The 27,902-nt window shown below is 41.3% G+C and overlaps 1 protein-coding gene across 3 annotated transcripts in view; it reads right to left on the bottom strand.

The window, feature by feature from the left end:
- Window positions 1-11,929: 11,929 nt before the first annotated feature.
- The window catches only part of LOC109033668 (dystrophin, isoforms A/C/F/G/H), a 151,286-nt gene continuing 135,313 nt past the window's right edge, over window positions 11,930-27,902 (bottom strand). The window contains exons 43-46 of one of the 3 annotated variants that reach the window (XM_072296687.1): window positions 20,389-20,436; window positions 15,938-16,149; window positions 14,015-14,169; window positions 11,930-12,233 (exon numbers count right to left, since the gene is read on the bottom strand). In XM_072296687.1, the coding sequence (XP_072152788.1) occupies window positions 12,047-12,233; window positions 14,015-14,169; window positions 15,938-16,149; window positions 20,389-20,436 (602 nt within the window). In that variant the 3' untranslated portion in view covers window positions 11,930-12,046. The remainder of the gene's footprint in view (window positions 12,234-14,014; window positions 14,170-15,937; window positions 16,150-20,388; window positions 20,437-27,902) is intronic. The other 2 variants (XM_072296690.1, XM_072296688.1) reach the window with 2 other exon arrangements.

Below are 27,902 nucleotides of genomic sequence, written 5' to 3'. Positions count from 1 at the left end.
CCCGTCTCGTCAAGTGTGTTGTGTTTGGCGTCGACCATATTGAATATTGCGTCAAAAATTTTAGTCCGCAAGGGTTGAATGGAACGCAACCTCTCATGAAATGTTTACCTGTGCCGTAGTATCGTCTCTGAAGCGTGAAGCTTAAAAAACGCACATTTCTCACGCAAATCGTGAAGTTATACGAGTGTATTTCAGACCTCTCCGATAAGCTCATTGTGATTTTTGAACCATTTTCTATATGTAACAGCTCTTCTTTTTACTCTGGCTGAATTTTACAAGAGGTTCATTTTTCTTCTGCAACAATCACTGAAAAAAAAGATTGGTAGAATTTACCATTCCTTCGCGCTGTATTTCACACAACCTCAATTTAGAGTCAATTTTACCAGAAGAAAGGTAAACGTTGCTATATACTGGTACAGGTAACCATTCCTCCGGCAGAATCGACTTGAAGATGGTTAAAATTGGCCCGTCCTTCAGGCTGTGTGAAATACAGCGTGAAGGAATGGTGAATTCTACCAATCTTTTTTTCAGTGATCTAGGTTGTTGACGCTTTGGACACCATACTTCAAGCACCACAGCGCGGCCCTGTGGTCGCTTCGGGAACCAACTAGGTGGTTCCGCCTTAATTGAACTGCATTACGCAAAAAAGAACTGCTACTTCTGGCTTGCCAACAGAAGCACCTATCTGCACAGGGAAACCAATGGCACCCGTGCTGCTCCGGAAACGAGACAAAAAAGTTAGTTCCTTTTTGCGTGATGCGGTCCAATTCGTTTGCCTGTTTTATCTCTCGCCGGCCGTGTCAGCGAATGTGTCACGCTAGTTTCGCCGCTCTCTTCCCGAGCGTTAAAAAGTAGAAAAAATGCGTGATATTCATCAGACGCCGGCTTTGTTCTGCCGTGATAGTCAAGAGAGCAATAAGTACATTCCTGTATGAGCCACGGTTAGCACATGCTTTTATGTGTCTCGGGGTTCATCCCAGCATGCACTTATTGCTCTTTTCGCTATCACGGCAATGTTGCTCTATGGCAGAGGGAGGGAAAGCGACGTGGGTGCGCCTCGGTAAAAATATGCGTGAAAAAACGACCAAGGATGTAGGCGCTTTTCCAGGGACGTCACGCGTAGGGAGAGAATCAGCAACGCCGCGAAGCCACGGAAAAACGACGTATATGAAAATTTGGACGTTGCCACGTTGATCAGAAATGGACCCTCCGGTATCCACTAGAGTGCATTACACAGATACAAATTTTTAAGAGCAGCCCGAGACAATGAAAACAGTAGAAAAAACAGGGAAGAAAAACTGGAAACAAGGCTAAAAATACACGATTAATAAAACCCGAGACGTTTCGACTCAAAACTGAGTCATTTTTACTATTATTATATGTTGCCTTCACTATTGTTGGTGGTGTTCCGTATGAACCACTAATTGGTTCATGAGCCGTACATTTTTCTCGGTGTATTGAACTAAACAATACATCGTGCCACTATCGAATACGATCTATAGTTCTTTCCTGCCTATTTTTAACTCATAATCGTAAAGAATTCGGTCGAAAATTAAGCTCGTTGATTGGTTATCCATAGGAGAGCTGCCCGAGAATCACGTAAAACCGTGGTTAAAAAAGCGGGGACGTAACTCCCTGTATTTAAGGAGAGGAAACTACTGCAATGAAAACCGTTGGACGTGAAAATAAACTTTCGAGAGTCGGCTGCTTTCCGACTTCATTTCATTCTAGAACAGCCTGCAATTTACGGAGCGAAAACTAATAAAGATAGTAGCGTCGTCGCGTTCCTCCTCCTCTTTAAACCAAAAAAAAAAAAAAAAAAAAAAAAAAAAAAAAAAAAAAAAGCTAACGAGACGGGACAAAAAAATGGATGCCTATCGGTGGTCGTGTAGCTTCTCCTCCGAAAAAATTCGACGCAGCCTCGGTTCGATTTTTCTTTCTTATTTACATACCTGAACTTCGAGGCTTGATTTGAACAGCACATAATCTGATCTGACTGATCTCATTACAAAAACTGAAAGAAAGGAAGAAGACTTATCGAATCTGTTCGAGTTCCGTTATCTGCGGAACTTTTTTCTCCGACGGGAACTTCACGTCGAGAGCTTAAACTTTTCTACGGCCTGGGACTGGGCCGCATTATGCCACGGGAAAGGAACTCATTTTTGCTTCCTTCATAAACGTGATAGTCTCCATTGGAACATTGGTGGCTTGTACACGGTTAAAAATCCCCCCAGTTTAGTGTTACTTTGCGTATTAAAAAAAAAAAATCTTGGTATCTAAGGGTTAATAATATAAATTGAGGGGCTTGGAAAACAAGGCGCATAAGTGCAGTTTTTAATATTTCGAGAGATACGTGTTTGAAGTTTCGAGCTTGCAATGATCCTTACGGCGGAAAGTGAGTTCAAATTGAATTTTGATGTTTAAAAATTGGAATTTGGGAGAACATTTTTCACAAAATATGGATTACAACTAGTTTTACATGAAATCGTTAAAATCTAATTTTATCTCAAAATAAGCACTTATGCGCAATGTCCTCCAAGCCCCTCAAATAAGAAAACAGAAACAACACAGTACAGAAAGAGAGCACTGGAAAGGATACGCGTCGATGACGGCGCAGAGATACAACTATTCGTGCTTGATGGATGTCCGAGTTGCGTCTTGCAGAATTGAAGGCGCGATGGCGCGAGGCGTGAACTCGCGATGCTCTGATCTATGCTGCTCGTGAGGACTCGCTCAGATTTGGGAGAAATGTTAAATAACAATAACGCCTCTCGAATGTTAGGCTAAGATGACACTCATTTTTTCTCTCTTTTTTTCAATATGATGTGTGATTTTTTTTTTCACGATGTATTAATTGTTATAAACCTAATGGTGGAGAATAAGTTCGAACTGACTTTTTGATGCTTAAAAATTGGAGTGAAGGAGCGAAGTTTTTATTGAATTTGTATTAAGACTAGTTTTACTTGGAATCATTAATAACTCAATTTTTGTTAAAAACTGCACTTATGCGCCTTGTCCTCCAAGCCTCTCAATGGAGAATTTCCACGCAATTTTTTTATTGCTTCATCTGAAAGTGCCCGAAGAGCTGATTTTGCAGTTTCGATTTATGAACCAAGGGTATCCTCGTGTTCAGCTCACTTGGTGACATCCACTTAGACACAGAATTTATCAAATTTCAGACACCTGCAAATTCTCCATTGACTCTTTTTCTGTCAAAATTAATCTTTATGGCCCGGGGGCCAAGGGTATGAACCAAGAGTATCCTCGTGTTCAGCTCACTTGGTGACATCCACTTTGACACAGAATTTATCAAATTTCAGACACCTGCGAATTATCCATTATACAATTCAAGCAGGTGTTGGATGGCGAAATCGTCGATAAGTCTTGGGCGGGTGGAACAGTGATTTCGGGGTGCCCGAAACTCGGGTGTCGGTGTTGAGTCGTGGTTCCTCTGACGTAAGGGCGTATCTCAATTTTTACGTGAGCCCTGTTCTCCGTATAACTCTATACGTTCAGGGGCTCTATGGAAATAGAGATGCGCATTTACGTCAGAAGGACGACGAAGTGTCGGTGACGGGTCAGAGTCAAGCGGTTGAATTAATAAGCTGCTATACTTGATCCGACAACTCTGTTAAACTCACTGACGGTGCCCAAACAGGAGCCAAAACCTGTCCCCCTCCCCCTCAAAAAGCCCTCTGCCTCTGGGGCGGTGCGGCGCGGCGACTTGGTTAATTACAAATTAATTACTAAATAAATTTCCAGACTTGCCGGCTTCGACTCGGCACTCACCGCTACCTGCGTCAGGCGTCATTGGTGAAATTTATCGCCGTCGTTGTTGTCGAATCTGCGATAAAAATCGATTGTTTTACATACTCTCAAATGGGCGGAATTTCGGGTACCAACTTGCGAGAATGGACCACTAGACAATGTACGAATTCAAACAATCTGATACATGTTTCTTAACCAGAATTTCACGTAAAACACGATGCTTACAACAAAAATTACCGATATCAACTCCTTACGAAAATATTTAATGATTCTTGATGCGTGAATTCAAACCACCCGCTCATGAAAACTAAGAGCTCTACGTGATTCACATCGCGCGCTAAACGTTATCATGACAGTCTCTGCGATATAGATCTAGATATAGAAATCTGACAACCTCAATCTTGACGTTTTGGCTCAGCTACAGCAAATTTCTTATGGTTTGGACAACACATGGTGGGAAATGAACATGGCTCGATTGAGAAGCTTGCTAAAACCGTTGTAAGGCTCGATTTGACTCACGTAAAGCTTTGAGTTTCTGGTGAGCGGGCAGTTCAAATTTCTCGTGACCAGTGTGAAATAAAAACGTTAATATCTTCGTTACGAGTTGGTTTCAGTAATATTCATAGCGCGAATCGTGTTTTACGTGAAATCCTGGTTAAGATACATGTATCAGATTGTTTAAATTCGTATCTTGTCTCTATAGTGGTCCACTGTTACGGGCTAGTTGAAGAAAGAAAAGAAAAAAAAAATTGGCTATATCTCTCGCGTGCAACAAACGCATTTTGACAAGAAAACGTGGATATAGGTGCTAAAGTTCCTACCAAACCTAGTAGTTTGCTTGGTTCCAGACTTTCTGAATCTTTCGGTTGACACGGATTTGATCAGCTACTATTTGAAGAGCGAACCGTGATGCAAAAATTTCAAGACACCGTCGATATTCGACCGTAGCGACTGGAAATTTGCCACCACGTGATTGGCTGACTTTTCAAATAGTCAGCAATTCGGAATTGCGAAAGAGAAAAGAGAATCGAATCTAGATGGGAGGCAGGGCGGGCATTTTGGGCGGTTGAAGGAGAATCGAGTGTGGAGCATGACGCGTACTTCATCATCGCAGGCGCGCTGGAAAATTTTTCATAGCTCGCTTGCCAATCGCTTTCGAATTAATGAGTTTAAACGCAAGTCAACGTTTAATGAGACTCCATTCTCGCCCCCTCTCTCCGCCCGCCCGGCCTTTCCATCCGAAATCCGGGCGGTTCACGATTTATCCACCTAAGTGCCGGGCACCGCGAATTTCAACCGAAGGCTCGATTTTGGAGTCGTTATCCAATGACTTTGATGGAGAGATCAATAACTTAAAAATGCTTTTTCATCGATTGATGGCGCGTGTCCAAATAGGAAAACGCGATCTGGCGGTGGAGCTATGAAAAGACGTACCTCAATTACAGTGTTTCATTTACAGTCAACTAAGGGCCCAACCACTGAAAAAAACGACGCACTGAAAAAAAAACACATTGTATCTCATTGTAGAATCCAAACTCTTGAAAACATTGACAAGAAAAAATACTCTTGATTCAATCGGATTTTTGCTTGAATCAAAACGAAATCTGCTTAAATTAAGAGGCTTGGTTTGGTTCTTGATTTAAGCTAGATTCTGATTGAATCAAGAGTACTTTTTCTTGTCGATGTTTTAAGAGTCTGGACTCTAGATCCAATTTGTTTTTTCCGGTGCACTTTAAAAGTCGTAGAACAACCATGTTCAAGTTGTTTAAGAGATGAATGGATTCAAAACCCGACGGGTACACCCGAAGGATAGCGTATATTTATCTCTGATTGCAACTTGAGGCACCACTTTTATGTTTTCTTTTTAATACATTTTTTTAAAAAGCTACACACAGTTATTCTGAAACGTTTCCGCGAATTCACATGTGTGATCCCAAATAAAAGTATCGAAAGTTTTGACGCGATATTTTCGTTCGATCTATATGTTTTAATGTGACCAAAAAATTAAACATTATCCCGGTTTCTGAATTGTTACAATGAGGATACATATTTTTCCTTTAATTATGGTGTAAAAACTGGAGCAAGAAGTCGAGAATAATGACACGCAGTCCTACAGCATTCATACAGCCTTGTAGGCGGTACGTGTCATGCCAACTGACCGACTGCGCTGCGTTTGGCGCAATGCGAGAAGTATTCACGCAGTCTTGTGGGCGCTAATGTGGGCTCTGCCGGCTTTGAGTCGACCGTACTGTTTGGCGCAATGCGTGAAGTATTCCTACAATCTCGCAGGCGTTAATTCACATTTCACGCCGGTCGCACTGTGTTTGGCGTGATTATTCGAACTCGCGATGGAAAAATCGCGGCATCGAATAATAGAGCTGAAAAGGCCCATGCTTTGTTTCGACGCCGTATGGGCATTCCATCGTTGCCTTGTTTCTCCCGATTAAATATATTTTCCGAGAAAACTTAGGAAAGTTCTTCACATCCACGACCATTATTCAATCCCTATTCACTTCATTCATCATCAGAAGGTAAGACATCGATGACTTGTCAACAAATTAACCTAAACCAGCGTTAACATAAAAATGTGTTTATTTTCCGACTGTTTCCTGTTTTGCCAAACTTCTACGTTACATTAAGTTCATTTTAAATTTCTGCATAAGCGTATGCGAAAACAATACTGATCGGAAGCCTGAATTTTCTCAAATCCTGAATTTACGACCGATTTTTCCTCAAACCCTGATTAAATCGGGATTAATTCCTGATTGACTTCAAATCCTGAGAGAGTTGGGAAAATCCTGATGCTAGACACCCTGCAAAATATTGTGGGAAAAAATGAAAAAATACACGAAAGAATGCGTAAAAAAGGAAAAGCCGAAGTTCTCGATCATTTCATCAAAACCCAAGGGGTCGAGGTCGGGGTCGATAAAAGTCGTGTTGGGAGGTTGCGTTGCAGGGACGGCAGAGGACAAAGGGCGAAGGGGGAAACATGACGCGGGGGCGGAGAGGGACCCCGGAAGTAGTTTACAATCTGGAGTCTCACTTCCGTCGCGAGTTGTAACTAATTCAAATACTTAAACTTCTCGACACTCGGCTTCAAGATTCCGCAGCGCCGCTGCCAAGATGGACCGAAAAGCCGATTTTATGGATCGACGGAACTTGCACACATTTCCGCTAAAGAAAGTAAAGGGTTGGGTGCAGAAACGGCATTTCTTAGTTGCGGTGTTTCAGAATCTCCCATTGGCGGATCCAGCAAAATGGCAACATTGTCTTTTCTTCATTCAAACCTATGGAAATGTATCGATTCTTGAAGGGGCCAGGTGCTCCGACAAGAATCGATTATTTAGCATTGTTTTAAATGGAAGAAATGCGATGTTGCCAAATTGCTGGATCCGCCTCTGGAATCTCCAGCGCTAATTTGGTTTTAGAGCGGGAACTAACGGCATGGTGTCTACTAAAACAGGCTGGCCAAAGATCAGTACTTTTACCGTGCTTTTTCGGTATATTCCCAAGAAATTCAGTACCTCCTCAACAGAAAAATTCCGTCCTTTTCCAGCAACTCTATTTGACGAAATTCGAAACATTTCCAAATTTGAATTTCTCGCTCAAATTGCGACAAAAATGACGAAAAACTGAACAAATTCCCCAGTCCTTCTTGCGGAATTTCCGCACTTTTTCAGTTCTTCCGGACCGCCGTGGAAAAATCAGTACTAATTCCAGACTTTCCCGAAATTCCGGACTTGTAGACACCCTGATCGGGTGAATTTGCTGAAATTTTATGTTTTCAGCACTGTAAAATCATAGAGAATATTCGGTAAAAGTTACAAAAAAGTACATACTTTTGCTTTATTTATGATGGATGAAACAGATTCGACCAATAGGACCCGTCGGTTTTCGATGGATCGAACTTTTTGTAGGACCACCTCGCGAGGCGGCACCAAAATTATGCACCAACGTTGCGATTCATAAGTCGACGAGTCGGAAGTACCTTTATACTGAGAGTTAAGACAATGTGAATCAATATCTGATTGGCTCCCGTATTTTGGGCCTCTACAGTATCACGAGCGGGAATAATGATTACATTTTCGCCAATTGCAAAGATTATCATCTGGAGTGGACCGGGGAATTACGGGTTCGGCAAGGAATAGACGGAATGAGAGAGGGAACAGAGAAAAGAATTTGAGAATGGGCCGATCAAAGATTACGAAAACCTTTCAATTTGTGTAATCTTCATTCCCGTTTGGGACTCCATGGGGGGGGGGGGGGGGTTTGTCATAACTCTCAGTATAAAGGGACTCTAGAAGTACTGAACTCAAAATAAAATGGCTGCTGGGATAGGTTCGGGCCCTAAAGTCCTACCGAAAGTCCAAATACAATTCGCATATGCACGGTGTGACGTACACGGAGAAAAAAACTTCGTGCGTGGGACCCGAAGTTTAGGTCATATGGATCTCTGAAGTTTTCGGATTGAGCATCTGAACACTTTAGGTCCAGCTACTGAGGTTTGAATCACACATCTGAAACTTCAGTTCTTACATCCGAAGTACTTCGATTTTCACATCCGAAAAACTTCGGTTCTCACATCGAAAAACTTCGGTTCTCACATCTGAAGTACTTCAGGTGTAAGAACTGAAGTTTCAAATGTAAGAACTGAGGTTTCAGATGTGTGATCCGAACCTCGACAACTGGACCTAAAGTGTTCAGATGCTCGATCCGAAAACTTCAGAGATCCATATGACCTAAACTTCGGGTCCCACGCACGACGTTTTTTTCTGCGTGTATGAGGCAATGTGGCGACGCACCCGACGTAAACGTTTAAACTCGAGAGGAGAAAAGAAGAAGAATATGAAGACGGGGAAAAAGAAGAAGGGAGTGCCGGCTACTGGGCTGGAGAGTTCACCTCGAGTTCTTTCAGGGAAATTAGTCCGTTTTGAGAGAAAGATGGAGGGAAGAGAGAATGGGTCTTAAGCGTGCAGACTCGAGTTAACAGCCTCATCTTGAGGGCAAAAATTAAAAGTGGAGCCCGACACTCCACCGATACCGAGTCCATCTCCAGACTCAACGCGGCCAACAATTTACGACTTTTTTCCCTCGACAAGAGAAACGTAACAACCTTCCAAGGAAAAACGTCGTATGAACCTTCAGGCGTTGCCAAATTTCCTTTGATAAAATACAAATTTCCTGGTAAACATATGAATATTTTCCCTCCAATTTTTCGGCTGATTTTCTTCGCAATTTCACATAAAGTTCCGGAAAGGTTCAAGGGGAGATATTCGTAACTTTTCTTAAAAATAAACATTTTACCGAAGGAAATTTGGCAACTCTCGAATATTCATACGGCGTTCTCCCTTAGCACGGCAGTATAAGGGCACCGTCCTCATGGGTCTGTTGCATAATCACGCGCGGAGCGCGCGGATAATGTGGACTTCATTGCGCAATAAGGGACTACAATCTCGGAATCTTTTGCAAAAGCACATATCTGCACAGAGAAACTAATGGCGTATTCGTTGTTCCTAAAATCTGCCAGAAATATTAGTTCCTTATTGCAAAATGTAGTCCGTATCTCGTCATCTTCCGGCCGAAGTATCACAAGCGCAGTGCGACCTTTCACAATTTCCGTCGCCGTGTTCTTTTTTTACTGAGTATTTATTGATTGAATCTGTTTGAAAATGTCAATGAATTTTATCAGCGGCACACAAAAAATTCAGTGAAATTCTCGGACAGCTTCGTCGAACCATTTCTCTGTAAAAAAAAAAACCAAAATGGTCGCGCAATTTTTAAATGTCGCACGATGCTTGTGATACTTTGGCCGGAAGGTGACAATCTATTGCTACCTAAGCACGAAAGAGATCCTTGAATACGATTTCCCCAGATATAATGATCTCTGATTTTTCTTTTTTGCTCATTAGTTGAGAAGGTCCTCATACATCGATTCTCTATGACGCTGTACCAAAAATAACATGCATAAATTAGAGTACCGATGTAGAAAGAGTATGGACATGCCGAAATATGTAGCTCTTACGGCCCAAAAGGATAGGTAACCTTTGAAAACGAAAAATGTCACTGCCAATCTTCAAACTCCAATATCAGACCAAAATGGAAAAGAATGTTCATACACGAGCATTCTCCTGCATAAATTACTAAATTTATGCAAAAACTGAGTCAAATACGAGCTTCATCAACGACAGTTCCTTACAATTGTAATAATAAATCACTCTGGATAATTTGAATTCATAGATTGCCTGTTCTTTTGAACCCCAAAATTTCCGACATGTCCATACTCTCCCTATAAGGTACTCTAGCATAAATTGGACTGCATTTAGCAATAAGGAACTCTATTTTCTACCTAATTTTAAAAACATCGGATGTACCATTGCTTTTCCTATGTACATGAGTGTTTTTACAGATGAGCCAGAAATTGTAGTTCCTGATCGCAAAATTAAGCCCAGTTCGTCGCTCCTCTGACGTTAAGGTTATCTTAATTTCCATGTGAGCCCTGTTTCACATACAAATCCATGCTTTTTGGGGTTCATGCCGAAATCGAGAACTCTTACGTCAGCGAACCCTTCATTGAGTCGTTATCGACTGATCCTGGTCGATAAATCCTTATCTTAGCAGGGACTTATGGAACAAGATCGCTGGGTAACGATTCAGCGATCCAGGCGACATATTCTGGCTTTTGTAAACATAGTCCAATAGAGATGTACAATTTTAATGAAATGAGGCATTTTCCAGTAAAAGGGGGTGTGTGAATTCCAATGCTGCTAAGATTGGGTAACGTTGTTCTATAGTTGTTCTATAGTTGTTCTATAGTGAGTATTATCCAACAGTTCTGCTATGAATTTTTCCCTGCGAATTTGCCCCGAGTTTTTCCTCGCTATAGTAAGGAAAAAAGTCGAATGAGAATGAAGTTAATCTGCATAGATCCTAGCAACATTGCAAGCCTCATACGCCCTTTTACCAGAAAATGCCTCAAATTTTGAATTGAGGAATCTTACGAGGTTTAATGAAAGTACAACGTCACGTTAAAACGACTAACTTCAAACTAAGAACTCTTAAAACTTCAGGAATTGACTTGGAAGGCATTGAGCGCACAGAGAAAATTAGGTCCATTTTAAAATTATGGAGATGAAAAAAAAGGGAAGAAAGAAAAAATCAGACACCAGGCCCAGCAGACCATCCATCGGCGGACGTAGGGAAAATTAGTGGCGCCCTCTATTGACAGAGCTTCCGAACTCGATGCGCGGAGGCCGGCCGCCCCGACGATTCAACCCGGTGTCGCTCCCTAACGGCGGCTGCTGAAACTACACTTTAGGAAAAGGGCGGCAAGCTGAGGAGCTTCTCAGACTTTCCGTCGTCAGCGTGTCGCTGAACCCACCCTCCGACCGCCGGCCGCAATGCCGTCATTTTAACGTGAAATGAGCTATTTGAAGGGCTGATCCTTTTGAAACGGCTCACCAGACCGGCCGGATCCCGTTGTGATTATCCCATCAACCAATGTCCCCAGGAACGAGAATTACCTCTCAAATTGAACGCGGAAAATGATTCAAGGACTGGGAGGGTCGTAACTTATCCCCTGTGTAAAGAGTCTTAAAAGAGTACCTCTTTTCGGGAACTCAAGGATTTCGTTCAAATGTGTCCTAAACAAAACCTTCCCAAGTAAATGTTTTTCTTTTCTTTTTTTCTTGAGTGAAGGGAGCGTTTCCACGCAAGGTGTTGAGTAATTAAATTTTTTTTAAAAAAAATTCACTCATTTGCGACGGTTGAATATTATCGGGTAGACGCGTTTCGAGCGGCCGGCTCATCGTCGGTTACAAAATTACTTCCCAAGCAGCATTTTTCAACGGAGGAATCGCTATGTTTTGAGCTTAAGGTGCCATTATGTTTACGATTTTTCGGCGATAAAATTGCTAGGACCATCAACATATGAGCGATTATCTTGCAGCATTGTTTCATGCCAACTGACTGACTGCAGCGCGTTTGGCGCAATGCGAGAAGTATGCATGCAGTCTTGTAGGCGCTGATATGGGCTTTGCGTCGACCGTACTGTTTGGCGCAATGCGTGCAGTACTCCTACAGTCTTGTAGGCGTTAATACACATTTAATATCTCAGTTTCTAAAAACGGGCACAAAGAGGGTTTTTTTAGACAGGCTCTTTTTTGCCAAGAATATGCCAATTTCGTATACATATCATGCGGTAAGCTGTGATTTTCAAACTTCAGCCATTTCCTGAACGAAAAAATTCTCATTTTCCATTCGGCTGAAGTTTGCGACAAACCTACAGATTGAGAATCGATGATTTCGGGCTTACCTTGAGATGGGTAGCCTGTTTCTCCGGATCGGTTTCGACCGTCTCCAGGGCGGATTCTGTCTCGGACAGCCAAGCCAGGAACTTATCTAGAGACCTGTCTAGATTGTGCAGCGAGTTGATCGCCGAATGCAGTAGTTCGCCACGTTTCACGATGCTGAAATCAGAAAATCAAACGTTCATTCTCAAAATGGACCAATAGCCAAGGTGCGAATTTTGGAAAATTATATATTAATTATAGAATCAAATATTGCGAAATTGGAGACCTGTTTCAAACTTCCCATCAAGACGGAGAAAACTAACACAACTCGCCGTCTCCTTCGCGAAAGAACGTAACTACAATTCAATGTTGCCAAATTTTCCCTTGTAAATTTCATTATTATACCTGGAAAATCTTCGGGCTTTTTTACTGAAAAATGTACTGGTTTTACCCCTGATCTCATACACAAACCAGGGAAATTCTGGACGAAAATTATACGGGTGCATTTCCGTAAAAAATTAAATTGTTTAAGTCAATTTTGCAACCTTGGAATGAAGTTGCGTTCCCTCTTTCGGGAGACGACGAATTGATCGTTATTTTCGTACGACTTGAATTTTAAAAAATCTGATACGTTACTAGGTTTTTGTATCTTTTGTGCATTACTGCCGCCGTATTGCAGCAAAATTGCAAGTTAGGACTCCACGGCCCGAATTCTTTCGATTGAAATGGGATGAAATCGACCTGCTCATCAAGCGAGTGGGAAAGAGAATTAAAATACCGGAGGAAAAAAGGGCGTGAGGCCGTCACCGAAACTTTTTTAATCTCGAACAAACAACACGACAACGAGACGAACCTGACGAAAGTTCACGGTAAACTTTTAATATGCAAATATTTTACTGTGTACACGGCGCAGTCACCAAATCGCGGCATACCTACCAAACGATGCGCGAGGAGCTGAGATATAACGATGAAAACTTACAACGTTGCGCGGGGCATTTCCCGCCAAGATTTATTGCTTTTGTTTGGTTAATTTTTCGTGGCGTTTGTTTGAGGACTCGGGAGTGCAAACGAGATTCGACGTGAGCGAAACGTAGGTATTGATGGTTGAAAATTCAAATTAAAATTCTTAATCAGTGTAGCCAGTGACGTTTTTAGACTGAAAATTAAGAGGAAGCAGAATTGAGGGGCTTGGAGGACAAGGGGCATAAGTGCAGGCGCTATGATTTGCCAAAAGGAATCACGCCCACTTTTACATTGTTTCTTATGCAGTGTTCTAGAGCAGACCCCATGTTTCCCATCCATCTCTAGTTCTTTTAGAAGAACAACTTAATTTGGGAAAAAGGCTGCAAAAAAAAGAACAAAGGATAAACAAAACCCGGAACGTTTCAAAAAAGTTACAATTTCATTTTCAACCGGAAAATAAAAAAGTTTTTAAGTTTTTAAGTTTAAAGTTGTTTTTTATTTTCCGGTTGAAAATGAAATAGTAACTATTTTGAAACGTTCCGGGTTTTGTTTATCCTTTGTTCTTTTTTTGCAGCCTTTTCCCCAAATTAAGTTGTTCTTTTATTATGTGTATTTTGGCTGATTAAGTAGTTTTTTCTTTCTAGTTCTTTTAAGCATTAATACGTCCGTTTCTTACGATCGACTAAGGAACACACCCCATGTTTCCCAAAAAACTTGATTTCTTTTTGTTAAGCTCGCTTCTTTTGTATTACCAAAGAAAAATGAGTATCACAATGTGGTTTCGTTTTCCCCCAAGAATAAAGACCCGACAATTTTGAGGAGTCGCCATTGAGATGCGTGGCCAGGGGTGATTATCTCAAGTTGGCAAATCCATTTAGACTATTTAATACAAACATATACAATGACTAAGCCCAGTGCTGAAAAGTTAAACCTACAGGCACTTGGAATTTTTATGAATTTCACTCTCCGGGTACGTAAAAGGTACGACGGCATACCTTGAATTAAGGTTGTTGTAGCGCATGTTGATCTGCTCTGTTGTTTTCTTGACGCGGGAGGTGTCGTCTTGCTGGTACACAGCCACCAACTGCTGGGTTAACTTGCTCAGTATGTCGATGTTGCTTTTGTACTGGTGCACTTCAGCGTGGAACGACTGAAAGGAAAAATTCAAAATGATTAGAATACAATTCGATTATCCTCGCTACCTACATTAAAAAGCATCAGCGCTACTCATTGGTATCAGTTCCTGATGATGGGGATAAAACTGATTTTTACACTGAAAAAAAAATTCTCAGCGTTTTTACCAAGGTCCGTTGGTACCTTTACCATCTCACTTTTTTACCAATTATTGGTAATTTTACCAAGACAGACTGGTAAGCTTACCTAAAAACCGGTATTTTTACTGTTTTTTTCAGGTAAGAATATCACTTTTATTGGTAATCAATTCCCGGTAACTTTGCCATTTTATCTCGGTAATTCTACCACAGTCGATAAAAAATATTGGCGTTTTTACCGGGGTCCAATAAAATTACCGAGAAAGTCAATAATTTTACCTAAATTTCTCGGTAAAATTACCAAGAAAAAATTGGGATCAAATAGAACCCTGAATTCTTGGTAATTTTACCCTTTTCTTAGTAAATACACCGAGATTTTTTTTTCAGAGTATCAGGCTTAAACAGGAGTTCAAACTTTGTAGAGCCTGCTAGACCATCTGAGATTACCTAGATATGGAGAGTGCGAACCTAGTGCGAACACGTTGATAATTTTGAGGTTAGACGATGGAGCTCTTAGGGCCCAAAAAGGCGGCCAATCTATGAATTCGAATCATCAGGAGTGATTTATTATTGAAACTGCTACAACCCGTCATCCGTAAAGCACAGATTCGACTTAGTCCTTGCAAAAATTGACACATTTTGGCACGGTGAGTTGGGAAACATGAAAACATCAGATAGCGTATTTTATACTGTGGTCGCTAACTCATTTTCGCCAAAATTGTCTGTTGGGCAGTATTGATCCTTAGCCCTCTATCGGATTTCGGAAAATCGTCGGGACACTGAAAAAAAGTGTGGAGACGTCTACTACCTATAAGCCTACTTGATTTTTTACACAGTGACACTATTTAGTGAAAATAACCAGAATGATAGTGTTGGTATTTACTAGAACTCTGGTGATACTTAACATGATAGGGTAAATGCTGTCATAGAGTCTGGTGTTAATTACCATACTCGGATCACTGCGTCAGAGTATGGTAAAATCTACCATAATTTTTTCCGGAGCACCGTAAGGTCCACCTTCCACCTAAAATGTGGACTACCCCTCAAACTTAAAACGGGTTGCCACAGAATTTAGATAATGAAAATCCCTGAAATTTCCCTGATTTCTCTGACAAATTTTGGTAAAATTCCATTCCCTGACAATTGAGGACATGCCAGATGGTTAAAAAGCAAGATTTGAAATAGTTTTCAGGCGAAATTTATTGTTCAAAACGTCAAACCCACCCTGAAAAGGTAATGAAGGCGACTTGACAATTTTCCCTCACACTTTCGTCATCTTTCCTGACAAACGGAGAAAAAAACCTCGTGCATGAGACCCGAAGTTTAGGTCATACGGATCTCTGAAGTTTTCAGATTGAGCATCTGAACACTTTAGGTCTAGCTGTCGAGGTTCGGATCACACATCTGAAACTTCAGTTCTTACATCTGAAGTACTTAGATGTGAGAACCGAAGTTTTTCGGATGTGAAAACCGAAGTACTTAGAAGAGATCCATATGACCTAAAGTTCGGGTCCCACGCACGAAGTATTTTTCTCCGTGCATTTCCAGGTTTTCCCTGACTTATTAAAATTCCCTGGAATTCCCCGGTTCTCCCGGTATTCCCTGACTGTGCATGTGGCTAGAGACGGTAAAAATTTCGAATATTACCTTCTGCTCTCTGATTTGGGTGTCGAGGACATCGGCGGTGTGTCCGACGGGCGGCATGCGGTCAAGCCGGGTTTCCATGCGGTTGAGCCACGCTTCTACCTCCTGCCGCTTCGAGTCGTAGCGCTGGCTGTCGCTCAACATGGCGTCCAGGGTCGCCTTCCTCTGCACCACTGCGTTGTTTGCCTCATCCCAGTGTTCTCGCAACTTGGTCACTGCACAATCGTAAGAAAGAATCGTAAATCAATGGCTATTTCAAATGTAAAAATTAAGCTAAATACTTAAAATTGTGAGAGGGGGAAGGGGGTAGGGGGTTCCCCTCGACCCTGTAACACGGGACCCTTCCATGAGCCCAGGGGCCGAATTTTTTCGGCCCTCTCACCGTACTTAAATATACTTGGGACAAGTCTTAAGGACTCAAGTCCAGCTTAGCGCTCCTGATTGTCCGGTGGTGCGGTTTGGACTCATTGATGGATGTTGCACTCCGTGTGAAAGAACCGACAAAATGGACCACTAGACAAGGTACAAGCAAGGTTTAAGCATTCTGATCAGAGACAAGAGACCCTCCACCGCGGGGCGATTATTGAAATGTCATCGACTCTATGTCGCCGCTTACGACAAGACATAGCCATTTCTTAACCGTGCAATATATCGCAATTCGATGTCTTATCGGGCTGTTTTAAATTCCAATAATCGGCCCGCTGGCCTCTTGGCGACAGGTGAAAGCTTTTACTTTCGGGGATTCAACAGTTCCTTATGGACAATTATAAGGCAGCAACAGTCATCACCCTAATTTCGGCTGTTAACCTACCTACATAGTGGATGATGAGCTTCGGGTGACGTCATCAGCCAAACAAGTTTTCCAAACTTCAGCCATTTTCGGCCTGTTTGCGAAACGAAACTGCCAACTCGTTGATGAACATCAACCATGTAGGTAAGTCAACAATAGAATGCTGAAGTCCCGAAAATAAAAGCTTCCACCATTGCCAAGATACTAGTGGAAGGTCTCTTGTCTCTGATTCTGATACATTCCTTAACGGAAATTTCACGTAAAACTCGACTCCATCAACGAAACGTGATTATATGGTTAATTAATCATACTTCGAGGCATTGCAGATTTGCCATGTTATGCGATGAAAAAAGAGTAATTTATATGGGTTATAATGGAGGAAAAAGCTGATTTTTCAGCAGTATCTGTCAACCACGAGGCACTGTCTCTACGTAAAATGAGGAAGAAAAAAAGCGTGATCCGGCTTGAAATCGGCCCTACATTGCAAAAGCTCAAAGTTCTAAATATTTACAGAAGTTAGGGAAACGAGGGAACAAATTCCAAAAGACTGACCTCGCTCGGGTTAAGTTAAGAGACAGTGGCGAGCGTGAATGATCGATTTATCGATATTTCCCTATTTTAAGCTATGGTAAAGAATCGATTATTAAGGTGTTCGTCGCGAACACCCGTTCATCGATCCTTTTCCATGGGTTTAAATGGCAGGTCAATCGATATATCGCAAAGCACGCCACGCCACTGTTAAGAGAGCGACAGAGAAATAGATAAATCCTTTAGCGTTCCTGGAGAGGGAAAGCCATAAGAGGCGCGAATTACAACGATAAATCCGTCCGTAAATTCGATATCCCAAAGATTGAGTTGGATTTGGTCCTTGGAAACCGATGCGAGAAATGCTCCGTCTTTGATCCCCAGTGCGAGGGTCAGCCAACATATATTCATGAGGAAATCGCACGAAATTGCCTTCGAATGGATCGCTTTGTTATCGATGGATGTTAAAACTGCCGTGCTAAGGAAGAAACGCCGTATGAACATTCGAGAGTTGCCAAATTTCCTGCGATAAAATGTTTATTTTTGAGGAAATCTATTAATATTTTTCCTTGAAATTTTCACACTACTTGGATCAAATTATACGAACGAAATTCTCTGAAAAATCGAAAGAAAAAATTGTATAAGCATTCCTATGAATTCGTGATTTATCAAAGGAAATTTGGCAACGCCTAAAGGCTCATACGGCGTTCTTCCTTAGCACGGCGGAAAACCTTACAAGTCCGTTTTCTGAGCTCTTTACGAATTCTTGTACCCTAGCGGTCATCAGAAAAGTATAAAATATTCGGTTTCGTCATCTTTTGTTTCATCTGCGGTGCCGTGAGAATGAATTTCAAGAGAGAGGGAAAGAGAAAATGGGGAAGTTACAGCTCGAGTTTCTTTGGCTTTCAAAATTTCCTAACTTTCTCCTGACAGCTACGATTTGCTGCGAGAATATAGTCGATCTCCAAAGGACGTCGTGACATTTTTACGTCAGAATTTTACTTAGTCGTTAAGTCGTATTGATCGGTTGAGCTCCTTTCATAAAGTTCAGAGAAATGCGGGGTATCAAGGAGATAATGCCAACGAATAAGAGATCGGCTATCTAGGTCAACATAAAACTTTTAAGTCTGATGTAGTCTTTTCGAGATTATTATATTTCAGCATTAAGCGCGTGAGTTTCATAGACTTCATCCGAAAATGTATTTATTGCTGTACTTTAGAGAATGTATACGACCAACAAAGGAGGGGTATCGACAAGGGCCTTTTTTGGCCCCCTAGGGCACATCATCTAACTAAAACCAAACCAGGGTTAAAACGTGTCCTGAAGCCTCCTTGATAACATATCAAAAGTTTGCTTAGTTAGACGATGGTGTCAAAAAAAGCCTAGGAGTAATAGAAAAACACGCATTTTTAGTTAAAATGCGCCTGCAGGCCTATGTTCAGGCCAACACTGGAAAAAAAAAACACATTGGATCTAGATCTAGAGTCCAGACTCTTAAAAACATCGACAAGAAAAAGTACTCTTGATTCCATCAGAATCTAGCTTAAATCAAGAACCGGGCCTCTTAATTTAAGCGGATTTCGTTTTGATTCAAGCAAAATTCGATTGAATCAAGAGTATTTTTTCTTGTCAATGTTTTAAAGAGTCTGGACTCTAGATCCAATGTGTTTTTTTTTTTCCAGTGAACCGTTTAAATGCGTATCCGGTGGCCTATGGACCAAATCATGATTATTTCCGTAAACTACATTGAGTCAACTTGGAAAACACGCATACATTTTCAGATTCTAAATGGAGGAGGGGGGGAAGGCTCTTATCGATACCCCTCCTTTTTCGTTGATTCCAATACGTTTTTCCAAAGTTTCTCTGATGCCAAAAGAGTGCCCTGATAAGTCTCGGTTTTCTAGATGGGAAGAGATCCCGTTTGTGAACCAACATGCCACCAATTCAATCATGCTTGGGTGCAGAAACGGACCAAGAGAAACCCTTTGTTAAGATGAACCTCATGCTTCGACCAATTCAGGGATTTACAGTCCCCCGACGATTTTGTTACGGCAATCAAGACGAAGCGAGAGAAAATACATGTGAGTTAACAGTGTGATTCTCGTAAGTAGGCAACTTTGGATTCCCGCTAGCTCGCTTGGATGCGTCTCATGTAAAATAATCTTTGTTTTTCAAGACAGGCTGCCTCACACAGGATCGATTACTTACAATTCATTACAGGGATGAAAACAAAGTTGCTAACTCACAAAAACCACCGCTGCAAGTTAAAAAAAAGAAAAAAAAAGAATGATGGACTAATAGATGAATAAACGGATGAATGAATGAATGAATGAATGAATGATGAGTGCAGGGTGTTCCGAATCGAAAAGCGGATATTCCTTCATTATCTAGACGAATGAGCGACTCTCTACATCATGGTTTTTTACGAATTGTCTTGAGAAAAATGTTAATTGTTTTGTTACAATTGTCTGAATTTTTGTCAGGAATCCACATTGGCAGATCCACCAATATGACAACACTGTTTTTCTCCATTTAAATCTATGGCAATATATCGATTCTTGGAGGGGCCAGGTACTCCGACAAGAATCGACCTATTGATATACGTTTAAATGGAGGATTGCCAGTGTTGCCAAAACGCTGGATCCACATCTGGAAATCCACAGACTAATTAGTATAATTCCTAACAAAGAATGCACTCAAAAAACAAGTATGGGAAGAGTGACTTACCGGCCGAGTTATGGATCATGGAGCCATAAAATATAGTTCGTGGAACATGCTTATAGGTTCGCGACCAATAAAAGTATGGCTCAGAAAGCCATACTGTAGACGGTAAGTCACTTTAGTTAGAAATTATGGATCTCCGAGCCATTTTTATGGGTCTCAGAGTCATACCTTTTTTGGAGTGTGGAGTAAAGAATAGTCATTTTGATATGATAAGTCAGTTCCTGGTGTATTTGCATTTCGATTCGGAGCATTCTGTTTAATTATGCTTAAAGGTCCCAAACTTAATGAATGAATGAATGGATAAATGAATGAATGGTTGGTTGAATGAGTGAATGAATGATTGAGTGAAAATTGGCAAAGACCACGCCACGCAACGCCACTCCACGGCACGCAAAAAATCAGTCATTTGTTTACCTTTTATTATCTCTCGCAGATGTAACAACGCACTATCGTTCCTAAATACTGAAAACACACACAATTGATGATGAAATAACTGATTCCATAAAATTAGCGCTGTGACTTAACCTAGAAATTTAGGTTGCGCCTAAAATCTGCCTCGTCAATTTGAAAAGTTAAGCGTGATTTTCACTGCGATCCTTCCCTCCGACCTCAGTTTCCTCTTCTTCACTTCGTAACATATTTTCCCTTTTATCTCTACTCAACTCATAAAATCTCTTTTCGTCATTTTCTCTTTTCAAATCTCTACTTTTCTTGGTGAAGTAAACACCTAGATCTTGCAATTTTCTAACTTTTTCTTGACTCTTTAAGGGGTTTGAAGGTAGGATTCTCCAACTTTCCGGGCAGTTTGGACATGGAAATCCTACTTACAGGTTACATTTGAGACACACTTTGAGCTCTGCCAAAGGAGCAAAAAAAAAATAGTAGGTAGGAACCATCGTCTTTTTTTTAGACTTTCAAGCACAAGTGTGTGTATGTATAAGCCGCTTTTACGGCGCTCTAAGGCGCTCCAAAAATCCAAATTTTGGAAGTTTTCAAATGATCGGCTCTTTTTCTAGAATCTCAAAATTCCCGGAAGTTTCAGCTATTTTCGGAATTTTTCGGAATTTTGTGGTTTTCCGTCACTTTGACCTATTATTTGATCAGATTTAAGGAATTCTTGATAAAATTAGAGAATCTCTGGAGCTAAGTCCGGGCGTATTTCGGAATTTTTCCCCGGAAATTTTGAAAAATCGAATTTATTCTCGGAAATTCGGGAAATTGGAATAAATTCCAGGAACCTCGGAACCTTTATTAAAATAAAATGGCAGCACTGAAAATTTGCCCGAACATCCTCCCAACCGTTTTCATGCAAACGAATAAATTGCCCGATTTGTTTTCCTTACTCTGCAATTAACTGCAGTCCATGTATTTATATTCTTGTAATCATTGATAATAAAGGTCAAACAAAAAAAAAAAAAAAAAAACATGCCAATAGCTGATGTGGCTTGGTTCCTTCCTGCTTAACGCGGTTCAATCGGGGATGGACGAAACAAAAACTCAACCGAGTACAGTCGGCTGCCGGATTGAGATGCGAACAGAGGTTTGTTTACTTTTTCTCACGCACGTCACGCCGGGGCTGCGTGACGTAGCGCCATCTTAGCATTGGGGGGGGGGGGGGGGTCATTCATCGGGCGGGAGCCGCGACTCGGTCGATGATCGGGGGAGCCCACTCCGGGGGCCGACCCCCCGGGCCCCGCCACCGCGGTCGTCCCCGGGTTAATAATAACACCGACACCGGCCGCACCGCACAGTGGATCGCACTGGGAAAAAAAAAACACATTGGATCTAGAGTCCTGACTCTTGAAAACATTAACAAGAAAAAGGACTCTTGATTCAATCAGATTTTTGCTTAAATCAAAAGGAAATCCGCTCAAATTAAGAGGCTTGGTTCTTGAGTGAAGCTTAAATCTGATTGAATCAAGAGTATTTTTTCTTGTCGATATTTTTAAGAGTCTAGACTCTGGATCCAATGTGTTTTTTTTTCCCCCAGTGCGTGTCAATCGGAGAGGTTGGACATGAAATTTTTGCAAATTGTGATGTTTATTTCGTCATATTTTACATTTCAAGGGGGGCTATAGGAAGAAAATTTCCCGAAAAAACCGATGGCACCAACTTTAAAACCTTGAAGTTTTGCTAAACGGAGTTACAAGCGTTTTAAGCGTGTTTCCAAATTTTGTCCGACCTCTCCGATTGACTCGATCCACCGTGCGCCGCGCCGCGCATTCTTGAACCGCTGCCCGGAAAATCCACAGCCACGCGCCGCGCCCTCACGCGAGAATGGAGTTTCGCCCCGTGCGGGAGTTCCAGACTCCGCCAAATGGACGTATCTACGTGATAGGAGGCTATCTACGTTCGAGTGGAAGAGAGGGAGGAGGAGAAGGTAGGAAATCTCGAAGGTGGTGCACACTGAAATGGAGGGAAGGATAAAGGGCGAAAAAACTGAGGGATAGAGGCGAAAAAGAGTTACTAGAGTTACTATGTTGTAACTTACAACATAGTGTCTAGTTGTGTTGTAACTTACAACATAGTGTCTAGTTGTGTTGTAACTTACAACATAGTGTCTAGTTGTGTTGTAACTTACAACTTAGTGTCATAGTGTCTAATTGAGCTCTTTCGTTTATCAGGAATTTGCAATTTCAGTACTGATTTAAATATAAAATTTCGCGAGGAAACACGATGGTGTCACTGGTCTCCTCCGAAACAAACTCCAAAACTAAAAAAAAAGCTCTCGAGGTTATGTCAGCCAAAGTCGGTATTCACACCTGGAACTGCGGAAAAATATATAGCATTTTTGCAAGAAAATCCGAGGAAAATTTCGGTTCCTCATCAGGAAATGGACTCGGGAAAATCAGGGAATGAGCTGGTCAAGAATAAAGCTCTTGCATGTGTTGAGAATTTGCAATTCACTAAGGTACTTAGTGAGGTACTAAGTAGACAAGTTCTGACATTTATCGTTTAACATAGGGGTAGATGAACTTAATTTTTCCTACAGTCTACTAATTTCCGTCGGCTCCGTGGTTTTTCCGTCTGCCTCCGCAGTTTTGACGCCGGACATTTCGAGCAATGTCGTGGAACGTCAAACTCGACGATGAATATCACAAATGGACACATTTAAATCAAAAGGAAATACATCTATTCGGGCATGAGCCCTATCATACATGTATTCTTGTGGATTCCAGAGCTCATGTCACAATGACATAGTTCCTTTTGATTTAAATACTTCAAAATGGACCGCGTTCAGCAGAAAAGAACCAAGCCACATCAGCTATTGCTAAGTATTGGGTATTTAATTTTCTTCATGAAAACGGTTTGAGCGGATTTCTGTGCGAATTTCAGTGAATTTTCTGCATAGCGCGAAGCAAATTCTTTTAAACTTTTCGATGGAATCCGCCCAAATGCTCTCTTGTAAAAAACTAAATTGCCCAATTAAAGTTGGCAATATCTGATGTGGCTTGGTTCCTTTCTGCTAAACGCTATCGGCATGAAGTCCTCGCTCGACGTTCATTACTTATTGAAACGTGGAAAAAAGGAAGGGCGGAAGTAGATGGTGCAGGGCCTTGTTCCGAGATTGTACTGAAAAATCAGCTCTATTCTTCATTTAATCCTATGAATAATTTCTTAATTGAATGGCACAGCGTGGCAACCTTGGAGTTGGTAAAGATGGAACAGTTGGAATAAGGAGTGGAGATTTATGAGGAGGAAAGAGACACGAAAAAGGCAGAGGAAAAGGAGATGGAAAAGGAAAAGGAGGAAAGGCAAAAGATGGTAAAGAAGAGAGAAAAGAACGCCAAAGCCGAGAAGAGTAACTTGTGCCATTTTAGTCTAAATAAATCACCCGCCTAGGTACGTTCCCAGGATTGCGAACAGCGCGCGGCGGCGAAGAGGATGAACGAAACTTTCACAACTCCGGAGACAAGTTCTTATCGGGAAACGCCGAGTGGGCCGTTCTGTTTTCCGAAGGAAAAACCCCGTATCATCATTCGGACGATGCCAAATTTCTCCCTATAAGACACGAGTTTTCTGAAAAGGTTCAGACTATTTTCTCTTCAATCTCTCAAAGAATCTTCTCCGCAATTTTGTCTAGTAAACTTAGAAATTCCAAGTGCAGATATTCATAACCTTTCTCAAAAATATATATATCCTTCGGGGAAATTTTGCAATGTCTGAATGTTCATACGGCGCTTTTCCTTGGGAGATTGTGGAGGGTAGTAAAATTCATTTCGTGACGGCTTTTCCGCGCTTAATGAGTCCGCCCTCAAGAATGAAAAGTGCAACTCTTAAAGACTCGTTTGGATGCGAAGGCTTGTTACAGTGCGAGGCACCATTAGGCCTCCTCCGTCGTAAGTATTAAGCTCTGACGTGGAGGAAGGGGGGGGGGAGTGTCCCCTAAGTCTTCATGATAGCTCTTAAATTAGCGGAATAGTCAGGATCCCACGCTTTATAGCGAGGGCCATTTCGTCGTCCTTCTGACGTAAGGGCGTATCTCGATTTCCACATGAGCCCCAGAAAGCATGGATTCATATTGAAATAGGGTTCACGTTGAAAATTAGATACGCCCTTACGTCAGAGGAGCGACGATTTTTGTGAGCAAGATAAGAGGGACGTCTGTAGAGAGAGTTTCCCCATTTTCGTTTTCTCCGATATTGTTGCAACTGTGTCACGGAGGAAAATCCGGTTATTTACGACAGAGAAACCCGTTTCTTTTGACAGTTTCTTGTTGAGCTGCCCAAGTAGCGTTTTCCAACGGAAAAATTGCGATTTTTAAAAATTAAGTTGCGATTTTTTAGGATTTTTTTGGGGATAGAACCATGTTTGTTATCTCTGATATAGTTGCTACTGTGTCACGGAGAAAAATCCGGTAATTTACGACAGAGAAAACCGTTTCTTTAGACAGTTTCTTGTTGAGCTGTCCGAGTAGGGTTTTCAACGGAAAAATCGCGATTTTTGAAAATTAAGTTGCTATTTTTAAAAATTAAGTTGTGATTTTTTGGAGTTTTTTCACGGAGAAAAATCCGCTTATTAACGACAGAGGCAACCGTTTCTTTTCACAGTTTCTTGTTGAGCTGCCCAAGTGGCGTTTTGCAACGGAAAATCGCGATTTTAAAAATTAAGTTGCGATTTTTTCGGATTTGTTGGCGATAAAACCGACAAATCATCGAACATCTGCGCGATTACCCTCAATCTTATCGCAATTATCGCGTTCAATAAAATCGAAGCTCTATCTCAAATTATCATGATTTTTTGTTCACTAATATTGCGATGGATCGCCGTCGATAAAAACGCGATTTTATTGCAAATTTAAGTGAATACATCACAATTTTTTATCCAATAATATTGCAATAAATCAACGTCCGTAAAATCGCGATACATTTTCTGATCAAATCGCAACTTATCGCGATCACTGCTACTTGGGTGAGGGAAATACTAGCTGCGTAAAAGAGTTGCTAAACAATAACGCTTCGATGAATATGAGCGGTGCAGAATGGAATTAGTGCTTTGGGACAAACTACAGTCATTGACAGAGGCGGATTTCGCCTTCAATTCAAAAAACGCAACCGAGCATTGTCGCTATGCGCGAATAGTTGCTTGCGCCAATTTCCACAAACTTGGATCTGAGGTATACTTAAACGCGTTCAGAATCCGCTTGGATGAGGAAAGATAAAAACTAATTTGAAATGTATTCAAGGGGAACTATTTTCTCCTATGTTATATAGTATTGAAATTCAGTTATTAATTCATGTACTTCGCAGTTACTCGCGGATATTAATGATTTTGCAACTACAAAAAGCAAACAAACATTGACCTGGTTTGCAGGCATGAGTTTCGATATTTGAATTTTTGGTAGGAAGCTCTCGAATTTCCTGAATACTAGTTGCGGGCGGATTAGTTAATTTCTTTGTTCTTAAAAACGTTTTAATAGGTATTTTTCAGCTCGTGACAATCGTTGGAGACTTTAGATGATCTGTTCTCAAGTTATTTTAAGCCTAGCAAACTTCGAGCTGTCGTAAGTGCGGTTCAACATTTTCGGACCTGTTTTGTGGCAAAATATTCCTTAAAAATCTTTGAAGTGATTGTCGATAAAAAGTAACTCAACGTGGCAATCCGGATTTTGTTTGTTACTATATAGGATTCTTTTTCCCATTAAAGGTCATGCCGCACACATGCAACCAACATGCATAAAACGTGTGTAAAATTAGGAGTTTTCCTGGGGTTCATTCTCTTAATTTTCGTAATTTTCTCAAACCAAAACAAAGGGGTTTTCAAAGAAGATACATTTCAGAAAATGTGACAGGGATACTCTGTTGAAAATAATAATATACTGCTCCCCTGCTGAAAACGAGATCAAGTCAAATCTTACTCTACTTATGGGTAAAATACAACTACATCGATAGTACATACATAAAGCCGCTTTTATAGCGCAGCCTCGCGCTCTGCGACGCCCAATCGCCATTGCCCCCTATCCTCCTCCCAGAGGTTTACGTTCCTCCTACTCTGTATGTCTTCTTTGTCTATCGGTTAGTCTATGAATTTCAACGATCAGCCCGCAGATCGGACATTGAGTAGACCCATCCACTCATAGTAATGCACTTGGATGCATCAGTTATTCAGGAGAGTTCATTAAAGAGCGTCATCCGCGACACTGCAATTTTTGGCAGCTAGTCAAAGATTGATCCAGACGGCTGTCGGCTCCCACTCCCCTCCCCTCTTCATTCAGGAAGAGATTAGTAGCGCTTGTGATCTTCCCTTGACAAGCAGGACCAACTCTAACTTGACATTGATGCCAATGTTCTGCGATGTTCGAGCAATAGGCCCTTATGGATAGGGCATGAGAGTCATCTATACTATAAGCTCCAGGATTTGCAAGATTTTTTGATTGAAGATATTTTAGGGGCCAAATTGACTTATTGCCTGTATATTACGGCGCATTTAGTGAAAAGTTAGATGCAAGATGTCTTCATAACAGAACTAGTAAGTAGCTGTAACTTGGGGAAGACAAAAGCACAAAGGATGAAATCGTGAAGAATAGAAAAAGCTTTCACTTGTAGAGCTGAAAATTTCGAATAATTACCCGATATGAAAATTCAGATTTTTAGGGGCCACGTTGGCGCAGAGCCTTCATTTTTTAGGCACCATTGCCGATTTTTTAGGCGTATTTGGCGCGTTGGCGCCTATGAATTTCGAACACTGCGACCACCAACCTGAACAAAATAGGTATGATCGGCTGATAAAAACTATGCGTGCGGTAAACTGAACCAACGAGCGTAACAGTGTTTCAGCGCAGTGATGTTCAAAGCGGCAATACTGAAAGCTGCATAGCAAGGTACTGAGGGTACAGGACAGACATCTTGATGCATAACCGAGAGATATGGGCTGCAGAATCATAATAATTGTCGTGTAATCTGAGGTTGTTTGGACTTGAAAGCGTGCGTTGACATCCGTCGGCTTGGGCCAAGATACAGCAAACTTCGCAAGCTGAATATGTGCGGATTACGCACTGAGAAAATTCCGATTCATTGCGAAAAGGCAACAGTTTTCTTCAAAAAGAGTCTGTTTCAAAATTAGCTGAAGTGGAAAGATGAACTGTTCGATATGGTAATTGGATCAAAAATCTTGATAGCCACATTTGAAAAGTCTGAAATTCATTCCTTGCCTCTCAATCTGCGCAAAAAATCAGCCTATTTTTTAACCTCACGCTTTACAATGTTTATTACTCCAGCGATGCAATTTGATAAGCATACAAGTCATCCCGATTTTCTAATTTTGGTTTTTTATTAACTTACATACATGGATTGTATGTTTCTTCGAGTTGAAAGCATTACACTGGAAAAAAGTATCTTGGATTCAGAGTGCAGGCTCCTAAAAATTTTGAGAAGAAAAACACTCTTCGTTCAAAGGATTTTTGCTTGAATTGAGAGCCAAGCCTTTTG

The sequence above is a fragment of the Bemisia tabaci genome, chromosome 2 (genome assembly GCF_918797505.1).
Source record: "Bemisia tabaci chromosome 2, PGI_BMITA_v3".
Lineage (NCBI taxonomy): Eukaryota > Metazoa > Arthropoda > Insecta > Hemiptera > Aleyrodidae > Bemisia > Bemisia tabaci.
Note: the sequence above shows the minus strand (reverse complement) of the source record. Positions and strands in the feature narration are given on the sequence as shown.